The sequence below is a fragment of the Panthera pardus genome, unplaced genomic scaffold (genome assembly GCF_024362965.1).
Source record: "Panthera pardus isolate Hobbes unplaced genomic scaffold, ASM2436296v1 HiC_scaffold_13, whole genome shotgun sequence".
NCBI classification, from domain to species: domain Eukaryota; kingdom Metazoa; phylum Chordata; class Mammalia; order Carnivora; family Felidae; genus Panthera; species Panthera pardus.
In genome coordinates this window covers 154768450-154791944 of record NW_026526688.1, presented here as the reverse complement: position 1 = coordinate 154791944, position 23495 = coordinate 154768450, and the positions used below count along the sequence as shown (strand labels likewise).

The following is a 23495-nucleotide window of genomic DNA, read 5'->3' as shown; positions in this document are numbered from 1 at the left end:
TGTTTACTGGGCACTTGCTGGGGAACTGTACCTGTTTACTTTTACTTTAAATGTGTGCTGCATCTTTATTCTTTGTATGCAGCTATGTTTCCTTTTGTCTTTAAGCCATATTAATTTCTACATTGTTGGAAATTAATGCTAGTGATGGGAATGTAATACTACAAAGGTTGTAGTATTATAGAGATTCATTGTTAAGCAGTGAGGTGCAAATATTAATAAGAATTTTATGATTACATCGAATCTTTTATCCATTTGTGTCCTCTTAAGATGTGTAACTAAGTATTGTTCTTTTCAGATACCATTTGATGTACTAAATATGCTATAAGACATATTCTGGGATATTTAATATATATGTGATGACCAATAAAGTATTATCATAGGTACCAAGTGTGCTTTTCACTTTCATAGGAGAATTCAGAATTTCTAGTTTATATCATTTGTGTTTATAATGCATAATTTTAGGGGATGTGGAAATTATACAAATAGATTTTTTTGTTTCCTTCATATGATTTCCTTTTATGTTCGCACCATTTGCTTATCTTCAATGGATATTTGCAAGTACACAAAACATTTGTTAAGCACCTATTATGTGCCAGGAACTATACTGGATGTAGAATATTGCATTATCATTCATAAGTCTACTTTGCCAAATTTTTCAAAGAGAACTAATGCTCATCTTGGTTTAGAGATTTGCCCAAAGTGTCATAGCTAGAATGTACAGGAGCTAGTACCTATAGGCAGATGTCTCTTCATGTGGTTCTATGTGGCTAGTGGTGTAATAAATGATCACTCTCAGAAAGAATGCAATCTTAAATTCTTGTTGTGAATTTGTATCCTAAAAATAATAAACATTTGTTGAATACAAGTATGAGTAGTCTAAAATAACAACTTCATTAATTTTTTCCCATTTCTGCTTACAATTACTTTAAATCAGATATCAAAAGGATTAGTGATTTAACCAAGTAAAGGGAGTGGGACACAGGATGGAAGAATACCTAAAACTGAGCATAGAGTGTTCCAGAAAGACATTTGCATCATTGAAGATGAGAAGGGGCCTTTCTGGGGACACAGGAAATAAATCCAGGATGGTTAGAAGAGAGAGAGAGCAAAGGCAGGGAGGCTTAAGTGGTGACTGGAGAGGTAGGCAAGCTGAGGATTAGTGGGCTTTTTAGGTCATGTTTAAAGATTTTGACTTTATAGTACGATCAGTTGGGAGCTTTTAAAGAGCAACAGCATCAGATTTGCATTTTTCAAAGATCACTCCAGGTACAAGGTGAAAGATAGATTATAGGTATTCATTTGATGATGTCGGGAGATGACTTCACTACTGATAGCCTCAACTACCTGGGTGGCCCTCAAGAACATTATCCTTAGTGGAAAAAGTCAATCTCAAAAGGTGTCATGCTTATAATTCTATTTATGTAACATTCTTGAAAGAATGAAACTATAGAGATGGAGAATAGATAAGTGGTTGCCAGGAGATAGCTATGGGGAGGGTGGGGGCGGATTTGAATACAAGGAGGTGGCACAAGGCAACTCTTTTGTGTGATGGAACAGTTCTGCTTCTTGAATGTGACAGTGGTTATACAAATCTATACCTGAGATAAAATCTCATAGAACATAAGCATGCACACATAAATGAATGCAGGTAAAACCCTCTATATAAAGCCTGTCTGTAGTCAGACCGGTACAGCCATGTACCAATGCCATTTCCTGGCTTTGAGATTATACTGTAGCTATATAAAATCGTGTCATTGAGGGAAGCTGAAGGAAGGGGTTGTTCTTACTATTTTTGCTACTTCCTATGAGTCTATACTTATTTCAAAATAAAAAGTTTCATTTTTAAGACTATTATAATAGAACAGGCTTTTTAAAGAATGGGAACAGTGATGAAGAATAAGTAAAGCAATGTTCTCAGCACATCAGTGATCAAATTTGCAAGTCCTGTTATGAATATTTTGCAGTGAATCAAGGCAGTTGATGATAAAGTACATTTATTGGACAAATACTAATTGAGCCTCTCCTCTGTGTCAAGTCGCTGATGATGGTGGTCAAGCAAAACAGCAACAGTCTGTCTTCATGGGGCCTTTGGGCTACTTGGCCTGCAGAGAGTGTTACACAAATTTTGACACTCTTCTACATTAAGATCAGGTTGTATTTCCAAGAGATCAGGCTCCAGGAAGAATTTTATCACTTGTGGACTCCTAAATTATATGGACTGTCTACAATTTTGAATCCAAAATAGCGTGATTTTGTTCATATTATATATTTCAATATTGACTTAAAATGGTTCTTTTCTTTCAAGCCCCCCATTTTACTTTCAAAGCTAAATACTAATTTTTTTAATGTTTTGAAATATCTTTTATGCTCCCAAATCTGATCATCTTAAAATTTGAAATACCACAGAGCAGGCACATGATTTTGAAGTAATTTTTTCTTTATTTATATTATTTTTTGTCTTAAAAAATAATTTCCCATTGGAGCACAACTAACAATCTCAGTTGTCTTTTCTAAAGCTGGGTTGGATAAAGTGGGTGGTAAATTACTACGGGGGTTTTAAATGTCATTCAGAGACTGAGGTGAAAAAGATAAGCTTTATGATTTTATTTCAGGCTGGCCTATCTTCTCTGTTAATAGACTCGCAAAAAGTATTTCACCTTCATAAGTTAGATGGCTGTTGATAATTCTCCTGAAAGAAAGTTGATGGCATCTTGGGATAACCTGAATTTGATTATAATAATGTTATATTATTACTGAAGGTCTATCCTGTGTCAGTATTATCAAAGTAAACATAGAGATCCACATTGTTAAAGATAAGGAAATTTTGACTTTCTGGAGGATTAATTTGCCCAAAGCCAAATAACTAGTGATGATGATCTAATATTTGAACCTAAAATCAATGCTTTTTCCAGGATACCACTGCCTTTTACTGTATTATTAATACAGTAAATGCACTGTTTTATGAAGTTTTTGAGGTTTCTTCATAGATCTCTGAAAATGAACATAATTCTTTTCAAGAAGAAAAATATCCATTTTATTTACTTTTTTTCCCTAGCAGTTTGGAATATATGTGTGATGTGCATGTATTTGTGCAGATACATGTATATTTTCTTTCTCTGTTTTAATAGAAAAACCTGAGAATCATCATCCTGTGGGCAGATTCCCCCTAAGCAATTTGCTTCTCTGACCTACTTATCACTACCTATGGAGTGCACGACTCCATCCTCTTAAATAACAATAATAACCAGGAGAAAGCAAAATCGGGAGGTTTTATTACCCTATTAATTTGGAAGGTGATGGGTAGGCATGGTTGGCATGATGGTTGAAAGAAAAATAGTTTGGTGCATAAATGAGTGAGGAGAAGCTGCTAAATTCTCAACGTGAGGACTAGTTGAAACATTTGCTTTAGATGCCCTGAATTCTGTTCCTCAGTCTATAACAGAAAATACCTTGGCCTAATCATTCAGTGGCCTAATTCTCAGTTCAACAGGGCTATTTTTACCCTTTCCTTTGTTACAAAGCAAAATTTAACTGAGGTAAAAGATCTAATTGGTTTTATTCAATGATTTCATGAGTTGGGCAGCACACCATCTAGGAAGGGGCTATACAAAGTAGAAGGTTTTTGTAGACAGAAGGGAACAGGAAAAGGAAATTTCTGGCGAAAAGTGGAATATTTTAAGCAAGGTGACCTTCCTATGGGGAACAGAAAGAGTCTATCAGGGCAGGTTAGTCATTAACGCTGACCAGGTATTTCCAGACTAACTGGCTAAAGGTTACATTCCTAGGAGCTGCTGAAACTGCAATTAGGTTAAGTTTTAAGTCTTGGTTTGCTGACTTGGGACTTAGCACAATGGACTCCATTTTGAGTATATTGCCTTTTTTTTAAAGACATTTATTTTCAAGAGAACTAATTATAAATTAATAGCATCTATTTAAATATTTAAGTTTCTTGAGTCTATATAGTTTCTGACAGTTGTAGTTTGGCTTTTGAATATTGTGTATGTAAAAATTTGAAACTGTTGTATATCAAATCTTACAAAATGTAATCTGGAGTAGCTGATCAAATTATTTAATCCAACTTTATCAAAATGTCAATGTAATTCAGATATAGTAGTATATATACATAGATCTTCAGAAAATTCTTTTCAAAATAAAGCATAGATATTTATTCCCACTCACCTAACATGCATGAGTGAGTACTCAATGTATCCCAGGTAGTATATTTGTATGGAAACAAAATAGAATGTCAAATTTCCCTGTACTCAGGAAGAATTGTAGAGTTTAATTGCGATTTTGGCAGATAGACTTAATTCATATATCAAGTCTTTAATCTATATGTTGATTAGTAAGTCATTTAGAAGGCTATCCAATATGGTTGTGGTTGCATTTGAAATTAATCATTTATATGCCAATTACACAGCGGCCTTCCTTTTTATTATTTAAATTATGTGAAAAAATGGACTGTTTCCTGGACTCACCAGTGTGAGAGAAATGATGGGCATGGTGAAGAGCCACCCTTTGATTTTCTACAACTGATGATAAAATTAGATTGCCCAACCTGTAAACTCCTTGAAGAGAGGGACTATGTTTTATGCAAACTCATATGCCCATTCTAGCAGCTAGTTGGAACTCCTATTCATGGCACTCTCAGGTTAGATGAAAAATCAATGCTAGAGTTTTTTGGAGGGGGGGTGGGTTAAGAAATATTTCAAGATACTTAAATAGCAATGTAATATCCTTTATTTTTCCAGACCGTAAACATAAACAAAAACAAATAACCAAGAACAGTAGCTATCCCATAGTAGAGGCTTACGTTTTATCAGTTTCTTAGAAACTTGTGCAAAGGTAACAAGGACAAGGATGTATATATTTTTCAAACATCTGCAATAGATCAAAATTACTAAAATTGCATTCCTTAAAAAAAAAACTTGAAGCGTAAATGATGAACGCTTCTTCCCTGTTCACTTGAATATTTCATTTCCAAATACAGAGGATAATTTTGTTTTTCTTGAATTTATTTTAACTTTATGCTTATAAATAAATCATGCATAACCCTTCTATTTCAGTATCACTTTATCTTTGTAGGTAAACTACAATTCACAAGTTAATAATAAAACATATGTCACTGCAAATCTCAGGCAATAACTCCAGTAACTGGATAATAATGATGTCAAATCTGGGGGAATAAAACATAATATTGAGGCTAGAAGTAAGGAATTATTCTAAATCCTAACAGCAATTCAACTACTTCCCCTTCTTGAATGTTTTACTGGTCGTGGAGAAATCAGCAAACTCAAACCCACTTGAACTGATTTCCCCAGTTTGCATGGTTTTGTCACCACCAGGGTTTACTTAATATTCTCATAAATTAAAACTTCTAGAAGGTTTACAGTAAAGAGCACACTGAGATGCCTCTGTTGATTATAACTCAGGAGCCCTCAGGAATATTTTTATACAGTATGAGATCAATATGTTTATGTGGTTGTTTTAAGTTTAAATAAATGATAATAATTGAATGGAGCTAGAGAAGAATTCACATGAGAAGGACTAACTCTCCTTTTGTTAAATCAGTTCAATTCAGTCAACAATTATTGAAGGCCTACTATGTGTCAATGAGGATCATCGTATCCAGACCCAAAAGCCATCACCTCCTCTATCAGACCCCGTGCTCTCGTGGGTGTATGTGGATCCCCACAGCATGCTGGTCGTTATCATCGTCACCAGCACCTCAGATGTATGGCCACACAAACACTTGTTCTTCCTACTCCTGCTCTTCGCCCATTCAGTTACTCTTAACCACGGCAGTGTAAGCAAACCTAAGTCGGATCATGTCACTGCTCTGCTCGGAACCTTCCAGTGAATTTCCACACCAGATAAATACCAAAGTCCTCACCATACCTATAAATTCCTATGTGCTACAGTCCCCACCACCTTTCTGGTCTCATTTCATAGTTGTTTTCCCTCACACACATTCCTCCAGCCACACTGGCCACCTCACTGTGCGTAGGCCTTTAGAGAGGCTGACTCCTCTAACTGGAAGGCCCCCTGTTATTCCTGATTCTCAGTCCGCCACTTGTCACCTTAACAACAAGTCCATGCCTGACACCCAATTAAAACTTGTAATTGCCCTCTCCCAGCACTTTCTATTATTTTCCCCTGCTTTGTCTGTTATTTTTATCGTTAGTACTTTTTAATATACTGTATATTTGAATTTTTTATCCTGTTTATCTCTCCTACTAAGATGTAAGCTTCATGAGGACAGAGATTTTTACTTTTTTTGTTTTTATTGTTCACTTCTATGTCCCCAGCATTTAGAATAGCACTTGGCACATAGTAAGCAATCAGTAATTTTTGGTTGAAGCAAGGAATAAGTAAAAATATTATTACTGATAGTAAATATTTATTAATGTATTATTCACTGTCATTTAGTTTGCTATGTACTTTAAATCCATACTGCCATTTTTTTCTCAAATAAGTATATTTTTTTCTCAAATAAGTATATATATTACCTCCATCTAAGTGAAAAAAAAACTAAGGCACAGAGAGTATTATAATTTGTTCAAAGTCACATCTCTCTTAAATGATTGAGTATTTATCTAAGTGTGTTAAAAGAAGACATTTCTGTTATTATAGTGTTTTACCAACTTTAAGATTCTCATGATTTCACCTTTTAATATTTCATAAGCTAGAGTGCACCTAACAATTGAAGACATGTCAGAGTTTAATTAGAGATTTTTTTTATAAGTGGTACAAAGAATAATTGATGATGTTGTATATTCAACAAAATGCAGTATATTAAAATCTTCTTGAGGGTGGTACTCTTTGCTTTGCCTCTGGATCTTTGGTGCCCAGCACAATGTGTAATATGAGACAAACACTATTAAATGTATACCAAATGAAAAATATAGTTGGTGTATTTCTCTTCTTTCTATTTCCTATCATTTTCAGTAGCGTTTTCTGTAAAAGCCTCTTAGAGGGGGCATCATGAGAGCAAGGAACATGATAACTGTATTCAACATTGTATTCCCAATACAACTCCTGTCACATGATAGTTGATTAATAAATATGGATGGAATGAATTTATCTTGTAATTCCTAGAACTGAACTCCCTTATAGGCACATAATGTATACCATATATAATACTTAAAAAAAAAAAAAAGGACTTTAAACCTTTTGTCAGATAACATAGATACACAAAGGTTTGGGAGTGAAACTATTTGTATTTAAATGCTGGCTTTATCACTTATGGACTATGTGAAGCTAGGAAATTCACAAAACCTCTCTGTACTTCCATTTCGCATGTAAAGTGTTAGCACACTGCCTGGTGTATAATATATGCTCAAAGAAAGCCAACTATTATTTCACATTATTATTTGCTGCTTGTTTATTATCTACTTGAATGCTGAGTAATGTATTAAATTTTGTGGATTCTACAGTTTTTTTCTCAGCCAGTCCTGAATCTTTAGGAGAATTAGAAATGATAAACAGAAATTAGCTCAAAGATGATTACTTCCTCTATTCTTAACAGCAGAGGGCAGGCTGCTTTCTTGTGGATCAAGTTTAGGCTCTCAATGTTCCCTCCAGGTTAGTATGGTTAAGAGTGAGGTCTCTCTAACCATGCCTCAGTTGTTTTTCTATTCTTCTACTTATGAACTTTTAACCTTTGAGAAATTACTGAATCTGTTGGTGCTTCAGTTTCACCATCTGTACAATGAAGGCAATTAATTGTACCTCCTCACAGATTTGTTGTCAGAATTAAATGGGCCAATTCCTGTAAAGTGCTCAGAATAGTGCCTGATCTGATAATAAGAGTTCATTAAGTGCCCAAGAGGTCTGAACCATAGTAATACCCATAAAAGTACATGTTAGTGGTGTTTGGGACAAATTAATTTCCACATTCATTAAGAATTTTTACATATGTGTTTCTGTTATTAAATTTTGTCTGCGTGGTTAACACCACCACCGTCCTAATGAAAAGGGAAGGATTTTGATGGACTTGGTTTGGACTTTGATGGACTGACTCCTGGTTCTGTCACTGGACAGTCTATAAGCTTGGGAGAGTTACTTAATTTGACTTCTTTCATCTCTGAAATGAAGGTAAATATATCTACCCAAGGATTGTTAGGAGCACTAAATCAGAACACATATAAAGCATACCACATAGTTCCTGGCATAGTAGGACTCAATATGTAGCAGATAATTTTAATAGGTTGCCCCTAAATCCCATATTTTAGCTTATTATTTTACATAATAAGTCTATTACAAATTCATGTTTAATTAGAACAGATATTTTCCTCTATTTGCAATAAGAATGATAGGCTATGAAAAAATCAGAAAATGTAAATAGATTAAATTACAAAAATAAATATTCCTTCACATTTGTGGAATTTCACTATCTTAAGAGGCCATTGAGCCAAATATAATGAATGGATTCTGAAGAGAATTGGATAATTTCATGACAGATAAAACTGATGTTTCTCTTTAAAAACTAGGTATAATCAAATCAGCTGCCACCAACTGATATCCATGGAGACCAGGCAGAATTTCTTTCTACCCAGAGCACTACACAAATAACCAAAAGCCACTTGGAGTATTGTTATAGTTTTAGTTTTCTTATTTCCTATATCAAACCCTTGGGAAGATTTCTTCAATAACTGACCTTGGATTTAAATAAATACTTGGAGGGTGGGGAGAAGGAAATGTTTCTGTAGTTAGCCAAATGTTATATGTTGGAATGAAGTTAACACAGATTAGAAAAGGGAAAACCATGAAGGGGGATACATATCTTAGACAAGAAAGGAAAAAATAAAGGCGAATCAGAAAGAAAGTTCATGCACTTTATGAGCAGAAGGTAAACATTTCTTCTACTGTGAAATTTAATCTTCTGTTTTAAATTTTATAGTTTTTTAGAAGATGCCTGTATTACTCTGCTAGGGCTGCCATAACAAAATATCACAGACTAGGTGACTTAAACAACAGACATTCATTTCCTCACTGTTCTGGCAACTGAAAGTCCAGGATCAAGGTGCTGGTAAGTTGGTTTCTCCTGAGGTCTTACTCCTTCACTTGGAGATGGCTACCTTCTCACATGGCCTTTATAGAAAGTAAATCAGTTTCCTCTAATTCCTCCATGTTTTTATAATAAGCTATCAAAATGAGCATTCTGTGAGCATGTCTCCCTAGTATCTCTTCCTCCACATTTAAGGACAACAATGCTATTGGATTAGGGCCACACACTTATGACCTCATTGAACCTTAATTATCTTTTTTAAAGGCTCTGTCTCCAAATGTAGTTATAGGTGAGTTAGGGCTTCAATGTACGACTTTGGGGGGAAAAATTAACAATGTCCATCCCAAAAATAATAAATATGGTTTGTGATCAAGAGTAGTAATGTCTTTTTTAGAATCATTGTATTTACTTAAGTCCCTTCTTAAAGCATATGATAGACTCATGGTTGTGGAATGCATGAAACAATTCAGAATGTCATTTTGATAGCTTATTATAAAAACATGGAGGAATTAGAGGAAACTGATTTACTTTCTATATGTTTAATTATGATTCACTTACCATTTGAGCCTATGTTTTCTCATTTATAATATAAGGAATTCATAGTTATAATTATTCTGCAATGAATTCAGTCAGATAATAGAGATAAAGAAGGACATTGAAAAATGTAAAGCACCGTACAAATATTGGTGATTTTCACTGTTTTCCATGAGTGTACTCCACAAACTATAACCTGTAGTAATATTCAAAATAATATTTATTCCTTTCAAGGAAATTGAAGGAGACATAAATTAAACAAAATAAACCAAAATGTAAGAATGAAATAGACCATGGGCAATCTATTTCAGTAAACAGGAGAATTGAAATTTTCCTCTGGAAATAGGTTAAGTATGAGGGAAATTATTAATGTGGAGTTTAGTTACTTTTATGAAAATGCTAAGCTACATAAGTACAATAAACACAATAGCAATGACAAAATAGTAACGAAAATTACCCAAGCTTGATAAAGTGTTATATGCAGATAGTCACTTGCACTTATTTTCTTTTATATTCTTTTAAACTTTCCCTGATACACAACCACACGAGGCACTTAATAACATAGTTTTATTAAAGTAGCTACATTATCAGGTAAGACTCGATAACAGAATCTAGTGAAAAAGTGTCATATCATTTCTTCCTTACTGGAAGATAGAAGAATACAAACTCCTGTGGCTTACGGTATGGGCTGGAACTTGGCCAAAGTGTGCTGCTATGACTCTTCAGTGATTCTACATCTTTTTTTACAGTATCTACAATAAGACAGGTTCTTTCTTGGGCACTGGTGATGACATGTATATCACTAGTACTTATTCTGCCGAAGGATGGCACTGAACAAAACTCTTGAGAGTCTTACATGGCAGTAAATGGAATAGAAGGGTTGGGGAATCAGGAACAGCTTTTAAATCTGACTTTTATTCTGCTGAAAGTCCAATGATATGAAATGGCCCTGCTTGTATACATCTCTCTGCAGCACAGTTCCAAGGAAATAAGTTCTATATCGATCCTGAACATTAGTATGTCTGTATTAAACTGAGTCCTTGTGATGTACTGCATAACAAATCAAACTTTTAAAAAATCTCTTTTATCGGTATCATTGCTTCACAAGAGTGTATTCAATTTAAATATGAATGTTGTAAGATAGAGTCAATTTGGGGAAGAAGAGTTCTTGCTCCTTTTCATTTGAGTTATCTGGTAATTTTCTTAATGATAGCATTAAAATGCATTTATAAAATAACTTTTTTAGCCTATCAACTATAAGGACTCTTAATGACCCCATTTGTTATTTCCCTCTATTTATCTTTTTTTCCTTTTTTGTGTGACATTTCAGAACTGGACTCTCCCCTGCCTCTTTCACCTATCCCTGATAGTCATCTATTTTGACTAAGACCTAATTTATTGTAAGTCAGACAAAAAGCTAAAAGCTGAGGAAGTAATCGTGTATAAAACATATTAGTATATAACCTCATCTTGGTTCTTTGAAAAGGTCCTTTGGTGGAGATGGCATCCAAGCAATCCCCAAAGGCTAAACAGAAATTAGCCAGGTGGAAATGGGAGCAGGAACACTGCAGCATGTGCAAAAGCCCTGAGGCAGAAAGAACAGGGTGCAGTTGGGGAATTACTGGTAATTTTGTATGGGTTAATAGTAGAGCTGAAAGATGAAGAAGCATTACAAATGAGCTAGAGGAATAAACTCATGAAGGGCTTAAGGCACGAAGAAAAGGAGTCCAATCTGTGTTCAGAGGGCAGACAGAAATGATTTAAGGGATTTTAATCTGGGGAGTAACACATTTCAATTTATACCCTACAAGATGCCTCTGGCAAAAGGTAGAAAATTATTTCAATGGGATAATTTTAGAGAAAAATAATGAACATTGATTTCCATTATGCTGTGCTATTGTTAAGTACCTTTTGGTGTGATACTGTAGTCTTTAAAAATCTGAAATCCCAATCATTTAAATAGGATATATATATTAAATCTATGCTAAAAGACAAATCTATTCAAAATTGGCAAGTCCAGAGTCACAGTAGACAAGCATCTTGTGATAATGTGTCATCATTCCTTTCCTATGATTTGTGTGATTGAGACAATAGGCTGGTCCATGTTTTCGCTACATGGGGTATTGTGCAGTTTTATCAGGGCAAAAATGTTTGCAAAACGAATCTCCTCCCTCATAGAGCATTGTATGCTAATTAAAATATCTAAATGAAAAGAAATTCACTCATTTAGAAAGCATTCTGGAGTATCTATGTAATTCTCAAGAAACTACAAATGAGACATGGCATTTTTTAAGTTGAAGGAGCCAGAAAAAATACTTGGCGTTAACTTTTAACTATTGCCTTACTATTTTATCAAGTAATATAAAGTTAAGGAGAATTTTTCCATCAGCCAGAAAAATTTGCACAAAAAGGTTCTTGTATCCCAGCCATGACACCACTGACATGTTATTTTTAAGACTAATACTTAATATTATTAAGAACAATATTATTTAATTTTAATATTAATTTATTTTAATAATATAATGTTAAATAATATTTAATTTCAAGTTATTAATATTTCTTAGTTTTATTTTTCTTTTTGAGATATTTCAATAAATTTAAATGCAAACAACATACATTAGACTCATGTTTCTACTATTTATAATTTTAAGAATTCAACTTTAGTTATGTTGCTAAATTTTATATTTGAATTGTGTTAAATTGTGTCAATTTTATTTTATGAGTTCTGAATTTTGCTTTTGCAAAAATAGATACGGAAATACCAGTATTGCCATTCTGTTCTAGTATTGCTTTCACTGGCAAAAAGGTTAAAAGGCTATTGTATTCATCCACTGATGATGGTGGGGTGAATGCAGATAGTGGTGATTGGGGAGAGAGAAAAGTAAAAAAATGAGACAGAATCAACAAGACTTGGCAGTTTGGGGAATATGGTATAAATGGAAGAAGAGGAAAAAAGATACCCTCTCTTCCTTTATGAATTTTGAGTCAATGAATTTATGAACATTACATTCACATAGAAAACACAAGAGAAAGAAAGAAAGCTACAAAGAGGAACAGAATAGGCAAGACAGCTAGAAAAATAGCATCACGTCAGAAAATGCTACAATTCAGTGATTAAATGTTCAGGAAATCCATACCCCCTTGCAACCGCGATCTCTGTCTTGTTTGGGGAAGCTTTATACGTACTAAAAACACTGTGATGGATGTGGCTTCTCTTCTGGGATAGCAGAGTCAAGTTGATGACATGTTAAAGACGGCAGACAATGAATGACAAACATCTGGAGGCTTAGCACAGGACTCCCTGAGTTCCATAACCCTGAGCTACTTTGAATCTGGTTAGAGCCGGTGTCCCTAGGTTTATTGCAAGTAAGTGAGGTTAAGCGTAGTTTCTAACCTTACAGTGAGGAATGCAATGTATGTACGTGGAGGCCTGGCATACTCTTGCATTCCTATGATGGAAATGTGAATATATTTTCCCAGAAAGGTGATTCTCTGCAGTGATTATTTCCATAGTATTGTTAGAACATTCCTTTGAGTACTTCATAGGCTTAATAACCTATTAACATCTGGTCAAGGAGCCTTACTAGTTTTATTTGGAATTTGGAATACATACTAGACTTTAACAAATCTAGTTAGACAATAATTAATGGCACGACTGATTGGAAACCACTTATACTTCACACAGTTTTGTTAAGATGGGTCAGTTCTAAGAGCATCGGTAGACCGTCAAGTTAAAGAGACTCTACTCAGAATTGTCTTTTCTCTTTTAGCTTGAGAGCACTTTAATTTTTGAGGCCCTTTTTTTACGATCCTTTCCCCCTAATTGCTTCATCTTTAGAAACTCATGTTATACTTAATGTGAAAAGTCTAGTTTAGATAGCTTTCTCCCATTCTATGTACCAGGTTTGAATATTCTAAGGTGAGGGCTTTAAGTATTAATCCTCTAATTGTTACAAAGGCTTGAAACATTAAGAAGCTTACTAAAGAGTTGAATTATGCTGTTAACTTTTTTTTCTGCGATTCGAGCTGAGTAGAACCATGAACAAGCCTTCATTTGTCACTGGTCAGCTGACCGTCATCATCCTGAAGTGCCACTTTGATACCTTGGCACTGGCTTATTTTTCCCATGTGGAGGGCTCTTGGAATTTTCAAATGAAAATGGTTTCTGAAGTATGAGGACACCTTGAGGCGATGAGCAAGCAATGTAGGTCTTTTCTTTTGAATTTTATTTCAGAAATCTCTACCACAGGACCTCTTGGCATGGGAAGTACCACCACCAGTACCACCCTGCGGACCACAACTTGGAGCCCAGGCAGGAGTACTACCCCATCAGTGTCAGGAAGAAGAAACCGGAGTACCAGCACCCCATCTCCAGCTGTGGAGGTGCTTGACGACATTACCACACATCTGCCATCAGCAGCATCCCAAATCCCAGCCCTGGAAGAGAGCTGTGAAGCCGTGGAAGCCCGAGAAATCATGTGGTTTAAGACCCGTCAAGGACAGATGGCAAAGCAGCCGTGCCCTGCAGGAACTATAGGTAAGTGTGTCCTAGAGCCAAGCTAAAGAAAGGTATTCTGTTGCTTTAGCTTGCTTTTCTCGCAATTGTTTCTTTAGTGTTTTTGTTTGTTTGTCACTACATATTTTTGTTAGTTCACTTGAATTCTGAACTCAGCTGAGTGACGATTTCAAGCAGTGTATTTTCAGAGTTTGAAAATACATTCCGAAGAAGTCACTGGTGAGGATTTGGTGGGGATACACGTGAGGTCAGTATTTTCGCCCACGGGGGGAGGTCCCTGGGTGGAGTTGCAGTTAGGCTGTGCATGTCCTGGCTACTCCTGAAGGCCAGCCCTTCTGTGCAGCAGCCCAGAGCGAATCAATGGATTGGAAGGGAGTTAGTTCTCGTCCTTGGCACCGACCATCAACTGTTCATTGCAGAAAATGGGGTCAAGGACTTTTACATTAGAAGATGATCATTGAAACTACCTAAAATTTAACGGAAGAGGAAGTTTGACTCTCCTTTTCATAAGTCATCATAGCCATCCTTTAACAGTCAAGGGCTCTTCACATAGACAGGAGTCAGACTCCCACTACTCAATATCCACTAGAGAGAGCAAGCTTCATTGTTTCCTCTGAGAGACAGTTAAGAGCTAAATAGTTCTACTCTACTTCCCCCCCCTTTTTTTTTTACTGTCGCGATTCATAACATCCCCCAATGGTAACCATATTATTATTTACAATCGTTAAGCCAGAAAATGCCTGGTTTTCTTATTGTCACATACATTGATCTTCATAAAGCTAATACTTGATACACTAAATAAAATGTGCCTTATTCCATAAAATATGTAAAGAAAGCAAATATACAATAGATGTCACTATACTAACAATAGTGACTACGCCTTTGGGTGTTATTGATCTGGTTGCTTCAAACAGGTTTCTCTTAGAACTATTCCAGTGGGGATATAGCATTCTGAATTCTATAGTATATGAACCGGTAGAAAGACCAAAAAGAATATTGACTTTTACACAAGTGCACATTTAATTTTTTTTTCAGCAAAGTGTTTAAAAATATTCTGAAATCTTTTTTCCCTTTAGGAAAGGGTGCAATTCACTTGTGTTACTGGACTCAGTGTGATTCCAACAGTTTGAAACCTTGCCTCTTAGCACTGTACCCTTCGTTCTGGGCCTCATTTCCTTCATTTCTAAAAAGAGAAATAATAACAGCCCCCCCCCCCCACCACCCCATCAAATGTTTGTTGTGAAGGTTAGTGAAGTACTTTATTTGAAAGCAGTTTGAAAGCACGACAGAAATATGTCACCATTGTTCTGTGAAAATTGGGAGAGAGATTTAAAGGGAGCCTTCTAGAGCCCTCCCAGGTGAATGTGCCTATGCTGAAATCTTATTTTTAACCTTTTCTTTGTCTCCTTTGCTGTTTAGACCCACACATGCTGTCACTTGAATTTTTGCGATAGTGTCCCCCAAACCTTCACATCTCCCCCTCAAATTCATCCTTTCTGCTGCTGCCACAGTTATCTTACTAAAACCTTAATCAGCTCATTTCTCTCCTCTGCTTAATGTTCACTGATTTTCCAGCACCCACAGGTGGCAGACCAGGCAGTTTATGATCTCACTATGCCTGCCTTTCCAAGCCCGTTACACATAACTCTCCTGTACATTAGACCTCAATTTAAAACATTTGAGGTTTCCCAAGGACAACATATCTTCTCTGCACCTGGAGTGCCCTTTCCTACCTTGTCTTCCTGAAAAACCTGCAAACTGATTCCTTTAAGACTCAACTGCTACCTTGCCTTGTGTGAAAACCCACACGATAAGCCCCATGGCGGCAGGCACCGCATCTATCTCATTTATGAAATTGTCCTCTGTAACTGGTGTAGTTGCCAGCAAGTGCTTTAAAAATATTGAACGTTTTTGTTTGGTTGGTTGCATTTCTCCAGTGTCCATTGTCTGCCAGGCTTTGGATGTGGTGTTTCAATAAACATTAGCTTAGCTTAATGATCTCCATTTTGCCTGTGTTCATATTTAAACATAACATGGATATAAAGTCATTGTAAGAAACATGGTTTGAGTATTTAAAGCAGACCTTTTTCTCTCATTGTTCTAGGAGTGTCAACATATCTATGCCTGGCTCCTGATGGAATCTGGGATCCCCAAGGACCGGATCTTAGCAACTGTTCTTCTCCTTGGGTCAACCAAATAACACAAAAGGTAAATCACGTGACTGACAAGGAAGGTTTTCCCAAACTTAGATCCTCTGCTGTTGACTCTAGCTGGTGCAGACAAACTGGTTAAGATCTTTTTTTAATTAATGTGGAAATATTCTTCCATTATATTTTTATTTAAGATTTAATGACACCCTTTGATATGCGATGAGCTAATCTAGAATTTTGTTGTTCTTAAAGGGCAAATCCATGAACTTCCTCTAAACCAGGCAGTATTGCTTATGATAATTTTATTAATAATAAAATTTTTATGGTATTGTGAACTATAGGTATAAAAGTCCAAGAGGTATTATAAATCAAGCAAGCAAAACATCTAGCATACATGCATATGGATTTTCCTGTGAAAATAACAATTACCAAAAAAAGTCTACCTTTGGAATCTTAAGCTATTTGATAAATGTTCTGTAACCTAATCATTTATCAGTGTTAAAAGTATATGTACGTGTGACAAAATCTTGCAGACTCAAATTTTCAGGGCTTATTTGGTTGCAATATGTTGAACATTTTTATTATTAATGCACTGTGGGGCTTTGAATTGATTTCATTACAAACAGAGACCAGATGTGCATTTATGCCAAAAGGGCTATGGGATGAATCCTTATTATAGCAATTTGTGTGGATTTATGCACTCCTAAAATGAAGAGTCCTTCTATGGCACATTAGCTATGCTGAGGAATTTCTGAAAGAGATTTTTTCCTGAGAAATATTACGAATGATGGCCTTTCTAAAAGCCTGTCTGTGCCATTTGCCCTTTTCTCTATTTGTTTTTAACCAGGCTGATCCTCAGTAATATACTGAATAATAATCCATAAATATCTACCCAGTAGATTATTTAGCAGATGAGCCATAACTATCTATTTACCCTAAATCATGGAGAACAGTGGTTATATTGACTCTAGTTACCCTCTTACATATGCATCTCCACACTTGTTGCTGTTCATAATGATGCTTCTCCAATTTCAGCACTGTTCCTGCCACAGTTTTTATGTCCTTTGATTTTATTACAGTGTAGCTCAGACCCCAGGGCAAATAACTCTTGCTGGATGTGATCAGATTAAGAGATCAGTAGCATATCTCCTTACATTAGCAACTTTTAAAAAATACTCCCTACATACTTAGCCCAGGGGTTGATATTAATTCAGTAATAATTCACCTAGAAAGCTGAGTGTTTTCATGATAATTCCTGAATATGGTTAGACTATTTCATTGCAGGAATTACTGGGTGACTTTAACTGATAATGATGCTTAATTCTTTTCTTTCCTCTGCAGACCTCCTAATCTTATGACAAAAGAGATAATTCTTTGCAAAGACCAGACAGCTGTTGCCCATTTGATTTATGGATGGGTGTTTTTTGTTTTTTTTTTTAATATAACAAATATGTTCCACTATTCTGGAGCAATTCTGTTTAATCCTGTAGAGTCTGTAAAATTGTGTAAGATTATAATTATAGTAAGATTATAGAATTTAGGCAATGAGAATTTATAATAATACCTTCACTGCAGTTTTCATAAGTTTATAAAATCTTCAAAAATAACAGGAGGATTTGGAGTAGTCTGAATCAGATTATATAAGTAGCCCAACGTCAGTGTTGGAGCTGGGGTTTTAGCTGGGTCTACTTTTATCAAGATATCACGCATAGCCACAACACTGGTTAAACTGCACAGAATTCCTGCCTTTACATCACATTTACTTCCCTAGTCTCTCTTCACTTTTGTCCACCCTTTTACCTGGTGTGCCCCTCATACCTCCAAATATTTATGCTATCCATTGAATATAAATGGTAGTTGAACAGGTTTCTTTACCATAAAACTCCAACACTTTTAAATATTAACATTGTAAACCTCCAAGAGAGAATTTGTGTGCAGTGTTCACTGAGCGATTTGTCCGTATTATCTCCCTAACTCTCCAAAGCATCTTTCACAGAATTCATACTTCTGCTCATTTCGTCCCTCAGTACCTGAGTCCCAACAACAGATAGAACATTGGAAAAGGGTTTGTTTCTAGCAGTATTGGGGGAGCAAAGGTGAACTGCGAGGGATTGAGCAAGAACCCAGTGCTAGTAACAGAGGTGGAGCTATTCCCAACCCCAGGCCCACTGTTGCTGGATAAATGGAGTGACAAAAAATTGCAAGCGGATGTCTTTGAGAAGAAAGATGGCCTACAGACAAGAGACTCAGCCTAGCCCCAGGCAACTTTTCAGAAGAAGACCAAAGGGAAATAAATACACTGACCTCACTCTCCCTCCTCCTTCCATTCCCTTGCCCACCCTCCCCATTGGACAAGCCCAGTGGAAGCCAGAGAAGAGGGGCGCTCTGAATAACATCCTTCTGAGTTCACCCTCTAGGGCAGAGAGCAAGATGGAGGAGGATGGAAAGTGGCCTTGACCCAGGAAGTGGCCTTTTCCCCTTTTTCTAGTGGATTTTTTTGTCATGTTGAAAAATTAAAGTGAAAGAGTTATCTTTCATGGTTCATTCCTTCTCTCTTCCCCCTTTTGTAGTCTTGTGAACTTCAAACTTTTAAAATGAAGGAACATTTTTGACCCCCAATGACAGCACAGATGAGAAAAGAAAGGAGGGAGTGATTCAGTATAAACAGTGTATTCAATGTCCCCATCTTCGTGAGCTCCTGAGTGAATGCATCATAGCCTGTGAGGCACCTCCCTTATGACTGTACAGTACTTCTCAGGGAATTCCTGAAGGCTTTCAAGGAAAGAACACTTCTGGATCACAGTCTCAGCATCTATACCACAGGGAGGACTATTCTTTTCATTATCACTAACACTATCCACCCACTGTGTGTCCGGCACCCCTGTAGACAGCAAGTATACACAAGTACATGCATCAGGATGCTTACTTTAGTTTGAAAATGCAAACTATATTTTCATGTTTGCTAAGAAATGAGTTATGCACACACACCTCTGCCCCCACCCCTGCAGTCAGGCCAGAAGGGAGAAAACGGGCAAATAATTTTGATGGCTTCTGATCCATGAATGAATTCAGGCCACTTCCATACTGGTGAAATTATAGATTAAATTTTGTGTGGTGATAAAGTGTAGCTTATATTTTATTAGCGAAAATGTAAGCCTTTGAAGTCAGAATCTCATGAAGAAATTTGTTACAAATGAGCAAGAATACTTTCATAATGATGAGGTTTAATAAAAGCATAATATGTACAGAAAGAGCAAGGCAAAAATTTGTGCACAACGTGGCCTTTACTCCAGCAGCAACAGAGAGGGAGGTGGGAGAGAGAGGGAGAGAGAAAAATTGGTAGGTAGGTGGATAGATAGATGAGTCAAGGGTTAGATGGGTGGGGGGATGGATGGATGGATGGATGGATGGATGGATGGATGGATGGATAGAAGGAAAGGCAGGTTCAAAGATAAGTAGATGAGTGGATAGAAAAATAGATTAGTCTTCAAATTAATTTTTTAAAATATTTTCGAGCTTTTCTTGACAGCAAGCAGATTGGTTCAGAGCTCGGCCTTTTCACACATATATAGCAAAATATCGTATTTTCTCGCCATAATGACTGCTTACTAAAATACAGTTTCTCACTTCAGCTTGATCTCTAGGTTAGACTCAGATTCTCCGAAAGGAGTTTATATTTTCTGTGTTGCATACCTTTAAAGAGCTGATTGCACTTTACCCTCCCTCCAGTCAATTTAAAATTCTTTGAAATTACAGTTTTGAATGGCTTTCATATTTCTTTGCATGTGAAGTGAGGTAAGCTTCCTCCTTCATTGCCTAGTTCAACTATTATATGGAAAAGAAATGACTGAATTGTCACTGGAAAATAGTCTTTCTGTTTCTAACAAACTGAAGAGTCTTGTCTTTTGTTGGTTCACAAGCTACTGACAGATTTTGAGATAAGTAGAGTTCTCCCTGCGTTTTCTAATGAAGGATGTGAATACCTAGAATTTTTGCTATGTAATTGTATAAAATAAGCCAGTTGCCTGCCTTGGAGGAAAAAGTCGAATCCTGTCACCCACATTTTAATTTCTCCATTCTTTTAATCTCCATAGAGATTCTGTAAATTGCTTCTTAATTTTATCAGAGATTGGTAGGGTTTCTAGGACTTCAGGCTTATTTAACCTACTTTCAATTGTAAGATAGAAGCATTTAATTGTCTCTATACCTACTTGACTCTGATTTACAGCAAAATAGCATAAGTAGATCTTTCAAAGAAATGATAGCTATATACTTAAACACTATGAGAAACTCCTTCATGAATTGGTTTGGCACCCGATTAATGTTTGATGTAATAAATCTCATAAAATGTCAAAGCTTATTTCAAAGAAAATTGTTTTTACATGTGTCAAAATTTGACATGTAAATAGTATCCATCTCTGTCATAATTATCCTCAACTAAAGCTGCAGGGTTTACCTTCCCCTATTCAAGTCCTGAATATAATCCCACCATTTCAATACAGGTATTAATTTACTAATCCTCACAGAACTCGTAAGATTTCTCAGTGTATGTGCTTATTGCTGAGAAATAACTTCAGTAGAATTTAGTGAAAGAAATGTTAGAGACAGACATTTTCACTAGGTCTGTAAGCTAAGATACACAGAATAACATTATTTCAACCCTGCCTCTGTGCAGAAGCTTGAGGCAGATTCGAGATATGCATGTATTTGTTGTATAGAAATGAGATACTTGTGGTCCCTGACTGCTGGGGTGAGAGAAGTAAATAGGGCCATCAGGACAGGGGAGTAACCTCTGGCTGCCACTGGAAAGAATATGGTCAGTGAAAGCCTTATCTGGAAAGGCAACCTTTGAACTGAGCGGTGAATGTTGAGGTCATAATGGCTGTTGGAGAATCCAGTTAATGGCATTACCATGGAGTGCCTCTCTTCCCTTCTCCTCCCCTCAGAGAGTAGGCCTGTCAGTGTACTTATAAGTCTCTCCCAAATCAGCCCACTTTCCACTGTTCTCCACTGCTGCTACCCTAACCCACAATAGCTTCTGCTGCTGTAGCCTCTTAGCAAGTACCCTGTCATTCATTCATTCACTCCTGAACCCTCTAATCCATTCTCCTGCATTTGATTTCAAACACAACTCTGATTAGATCACTCCTGTTTAGACGTATTAGTACCTTCCCTTGATCTTAGCATGATCCACAAAATCTTCATCATGACTTATGAAGGGGACAACTTAATCTGCCCCTTGCTCACTTCTCTGGCCACCTAAATTCCAGTTATAGCACCCCTTGTGCAGTTCCCCTAGGACCCCATGCCCCTCCCTCCTGAAAGTGTCTTCTCTGCCTAGAGGCCCTCACCTATATCCTAACCCAATCCTTTCTTTTCCTCACACGAAACATTCTTCCTTAGAAAAGCATTTCCTAAATTATTCCCTAACTTCATACAGTCGAGTAAAAGGCCCTTAAACTTGGATTCTGTATTGCACTCCACAAAATTAAAATTAAATAATTTTGTAGCTAATTTATTAAGAGTTCTTTCCATTGCTAGTACGTAAGCTCCTTTTTATTGGGAACCATTTTCTTTAGTATTATAGCCTCAGACTTTAGCATGATGCCATTAGAAATTCAAATTTTAGTTAAAAAAGCAAATGAACATGTAGAGTGAATAACTGTTGAAATTATAGAGATATTCATCCTATTTTTAAAGCAAGATACAGTACATATTTACCTCATAGACAATATAATTTATACTGTGTAGGTATCAATATTGAGTTCTGAAGGTGGAAAAGTGTGCTTTTCCTTTCTGTTGTACCTACAGTATCCTGTCTTCCCAAACCATGGTTATTATAGTTGTTTACTTTGGTTGCGTTCCCACCCCATTTCCAGATGTTTTCTACCCCTCTACTAATATTCCCATAATACCTCATATACAATCCTGTTATTAAAATTGTCTCGTTGGGGCCCCTGGGTGGCTCAGTCTGTTTACCATCCAACTTCGGCTCAGGTCATGTTCTCACGGTTTGTGAATTTGAGCCCTGCATTGGGCTCTGTGCTGACAGCTCAGAGCCTGGAGCCTGCTTCGGATTCTGTGTGTCCCTATTTCTCTCTGCCTCTCCCCTGCTCGTGCTGTCTCTCTCACACAAATAAATAAATAAACATAAGAAATAAAATAAAATTGCATCATTGCATTAATGTTATTTACTTGTATGCCTCTAACCCCAGATGCCTCTCAAACTTTGTTCAACACGGACCATTTAAGTAAATCAAAAGACTCTAGAGGTCCGTCTGCCCTGACCATTCTCATAGAAAAACTAATACATGTCAATAAAGAAATAGAAGAAAACAATATAACAACCAACAAAGGTATAGAACAATTGTACAGGGGTGCTTGGGTGGCTCAGTGTCCGACTCTCGCTTTGTGCCCAGGTCATAATCTCAATTTTGTGACTTCAAGCCCCGCACTGGGCTCTGTGCTGACAGTGCAGAGCCTGCTTGGGATTCTCTCTCTCTTCCTCTCTCTCTGCCCCTCCCTCATTCACACTGTCTCTCTCTCAAAATAAATTTTAAAAAAAATTTAAAAAGAACAATTGTACAACAGTGATTAACAAAGTAAAACCATAGAATTCTACAAATATATTCATTATTAGAGGAATAGCATAGATAGAAACTACAGCAAATGCCAGCCCACTGTGTATCATGTGTTGATTAAAAGAACATCCTCTTGGAAAATTATGGGAATTCCAACCACTGGATATTCATATGCACACTAAGAGTTTTTCAAAGTTACCAGGCACTTGTATCATGTGCACCATTCAATAAGTCTGAATGGAATACTGAATTTGAAATCTTTGCGAATACCTAGCTTCTCACTGATTTAAATTAACGAATACTAAATTTTGTAAATCACTTACAGATTATTGGATTACCAGTAAACAGCCTTACATTGTATATAAAATTAAAATGTATGAATTATAACCACATTTATTTCACTCTGAGACCACTTGAAAATACTTTCATGACAGTCAGTGGGCCATGAATGCTACTTTGATCCACATTGAATTTGTTATGTACTTATCCTTGAACCCTATAATATGTTCCATTTGGTTACAGGTATCTAGCTATGTAGCTCTTGACCATATTTTACAAATTTATTAAAGTTAGTGTGGGTTTTATAATTTTAAGGATTTCTAAAAAACACTGATTATATATAATAACTACTTTAACCATTCTTCTTGTAAAATTTAAACATTACAGAAAAGGATTTTTCCTTTGATTCCCATCTTTCAGACTTC

The 23495-nt window shown here is 36.2% G+C and overlaps 1 protein-coding gene across 33 annotated transcripts in view; it reads left to right on the top strand.

Annotated features, from left to right (window-relative positions):
* ADGRL3 (adhesion G protein-coupled receptor L3) overlaps positions 1-23495 on the top strand; it is an 813483-nt gene that overhangs the window by 644499 nt on the left and 145489 nt on the right. For 24 of the 33 annotated variants that reach the window (XM_053901530.1, XM_053901517.1, XM_053901515.1 and 21 more), the window contains 2 exons: positions 13779-14081; positions 16165-16268. In XM_053901530.1, the coding sequence (XP_053757505.1) occupies positions 13779-14081; positions 16165-16268 (407 nt within the window). The remainder of the gene's footprint in view (positions 1-13778; positions 14082-16164; positions 16269-23495) is intronic. The other 9 variants (XM_053901514.1, XM_053901520.1, XM_053901521.1 and 6 more) reach the window with 1 other exon arrangement.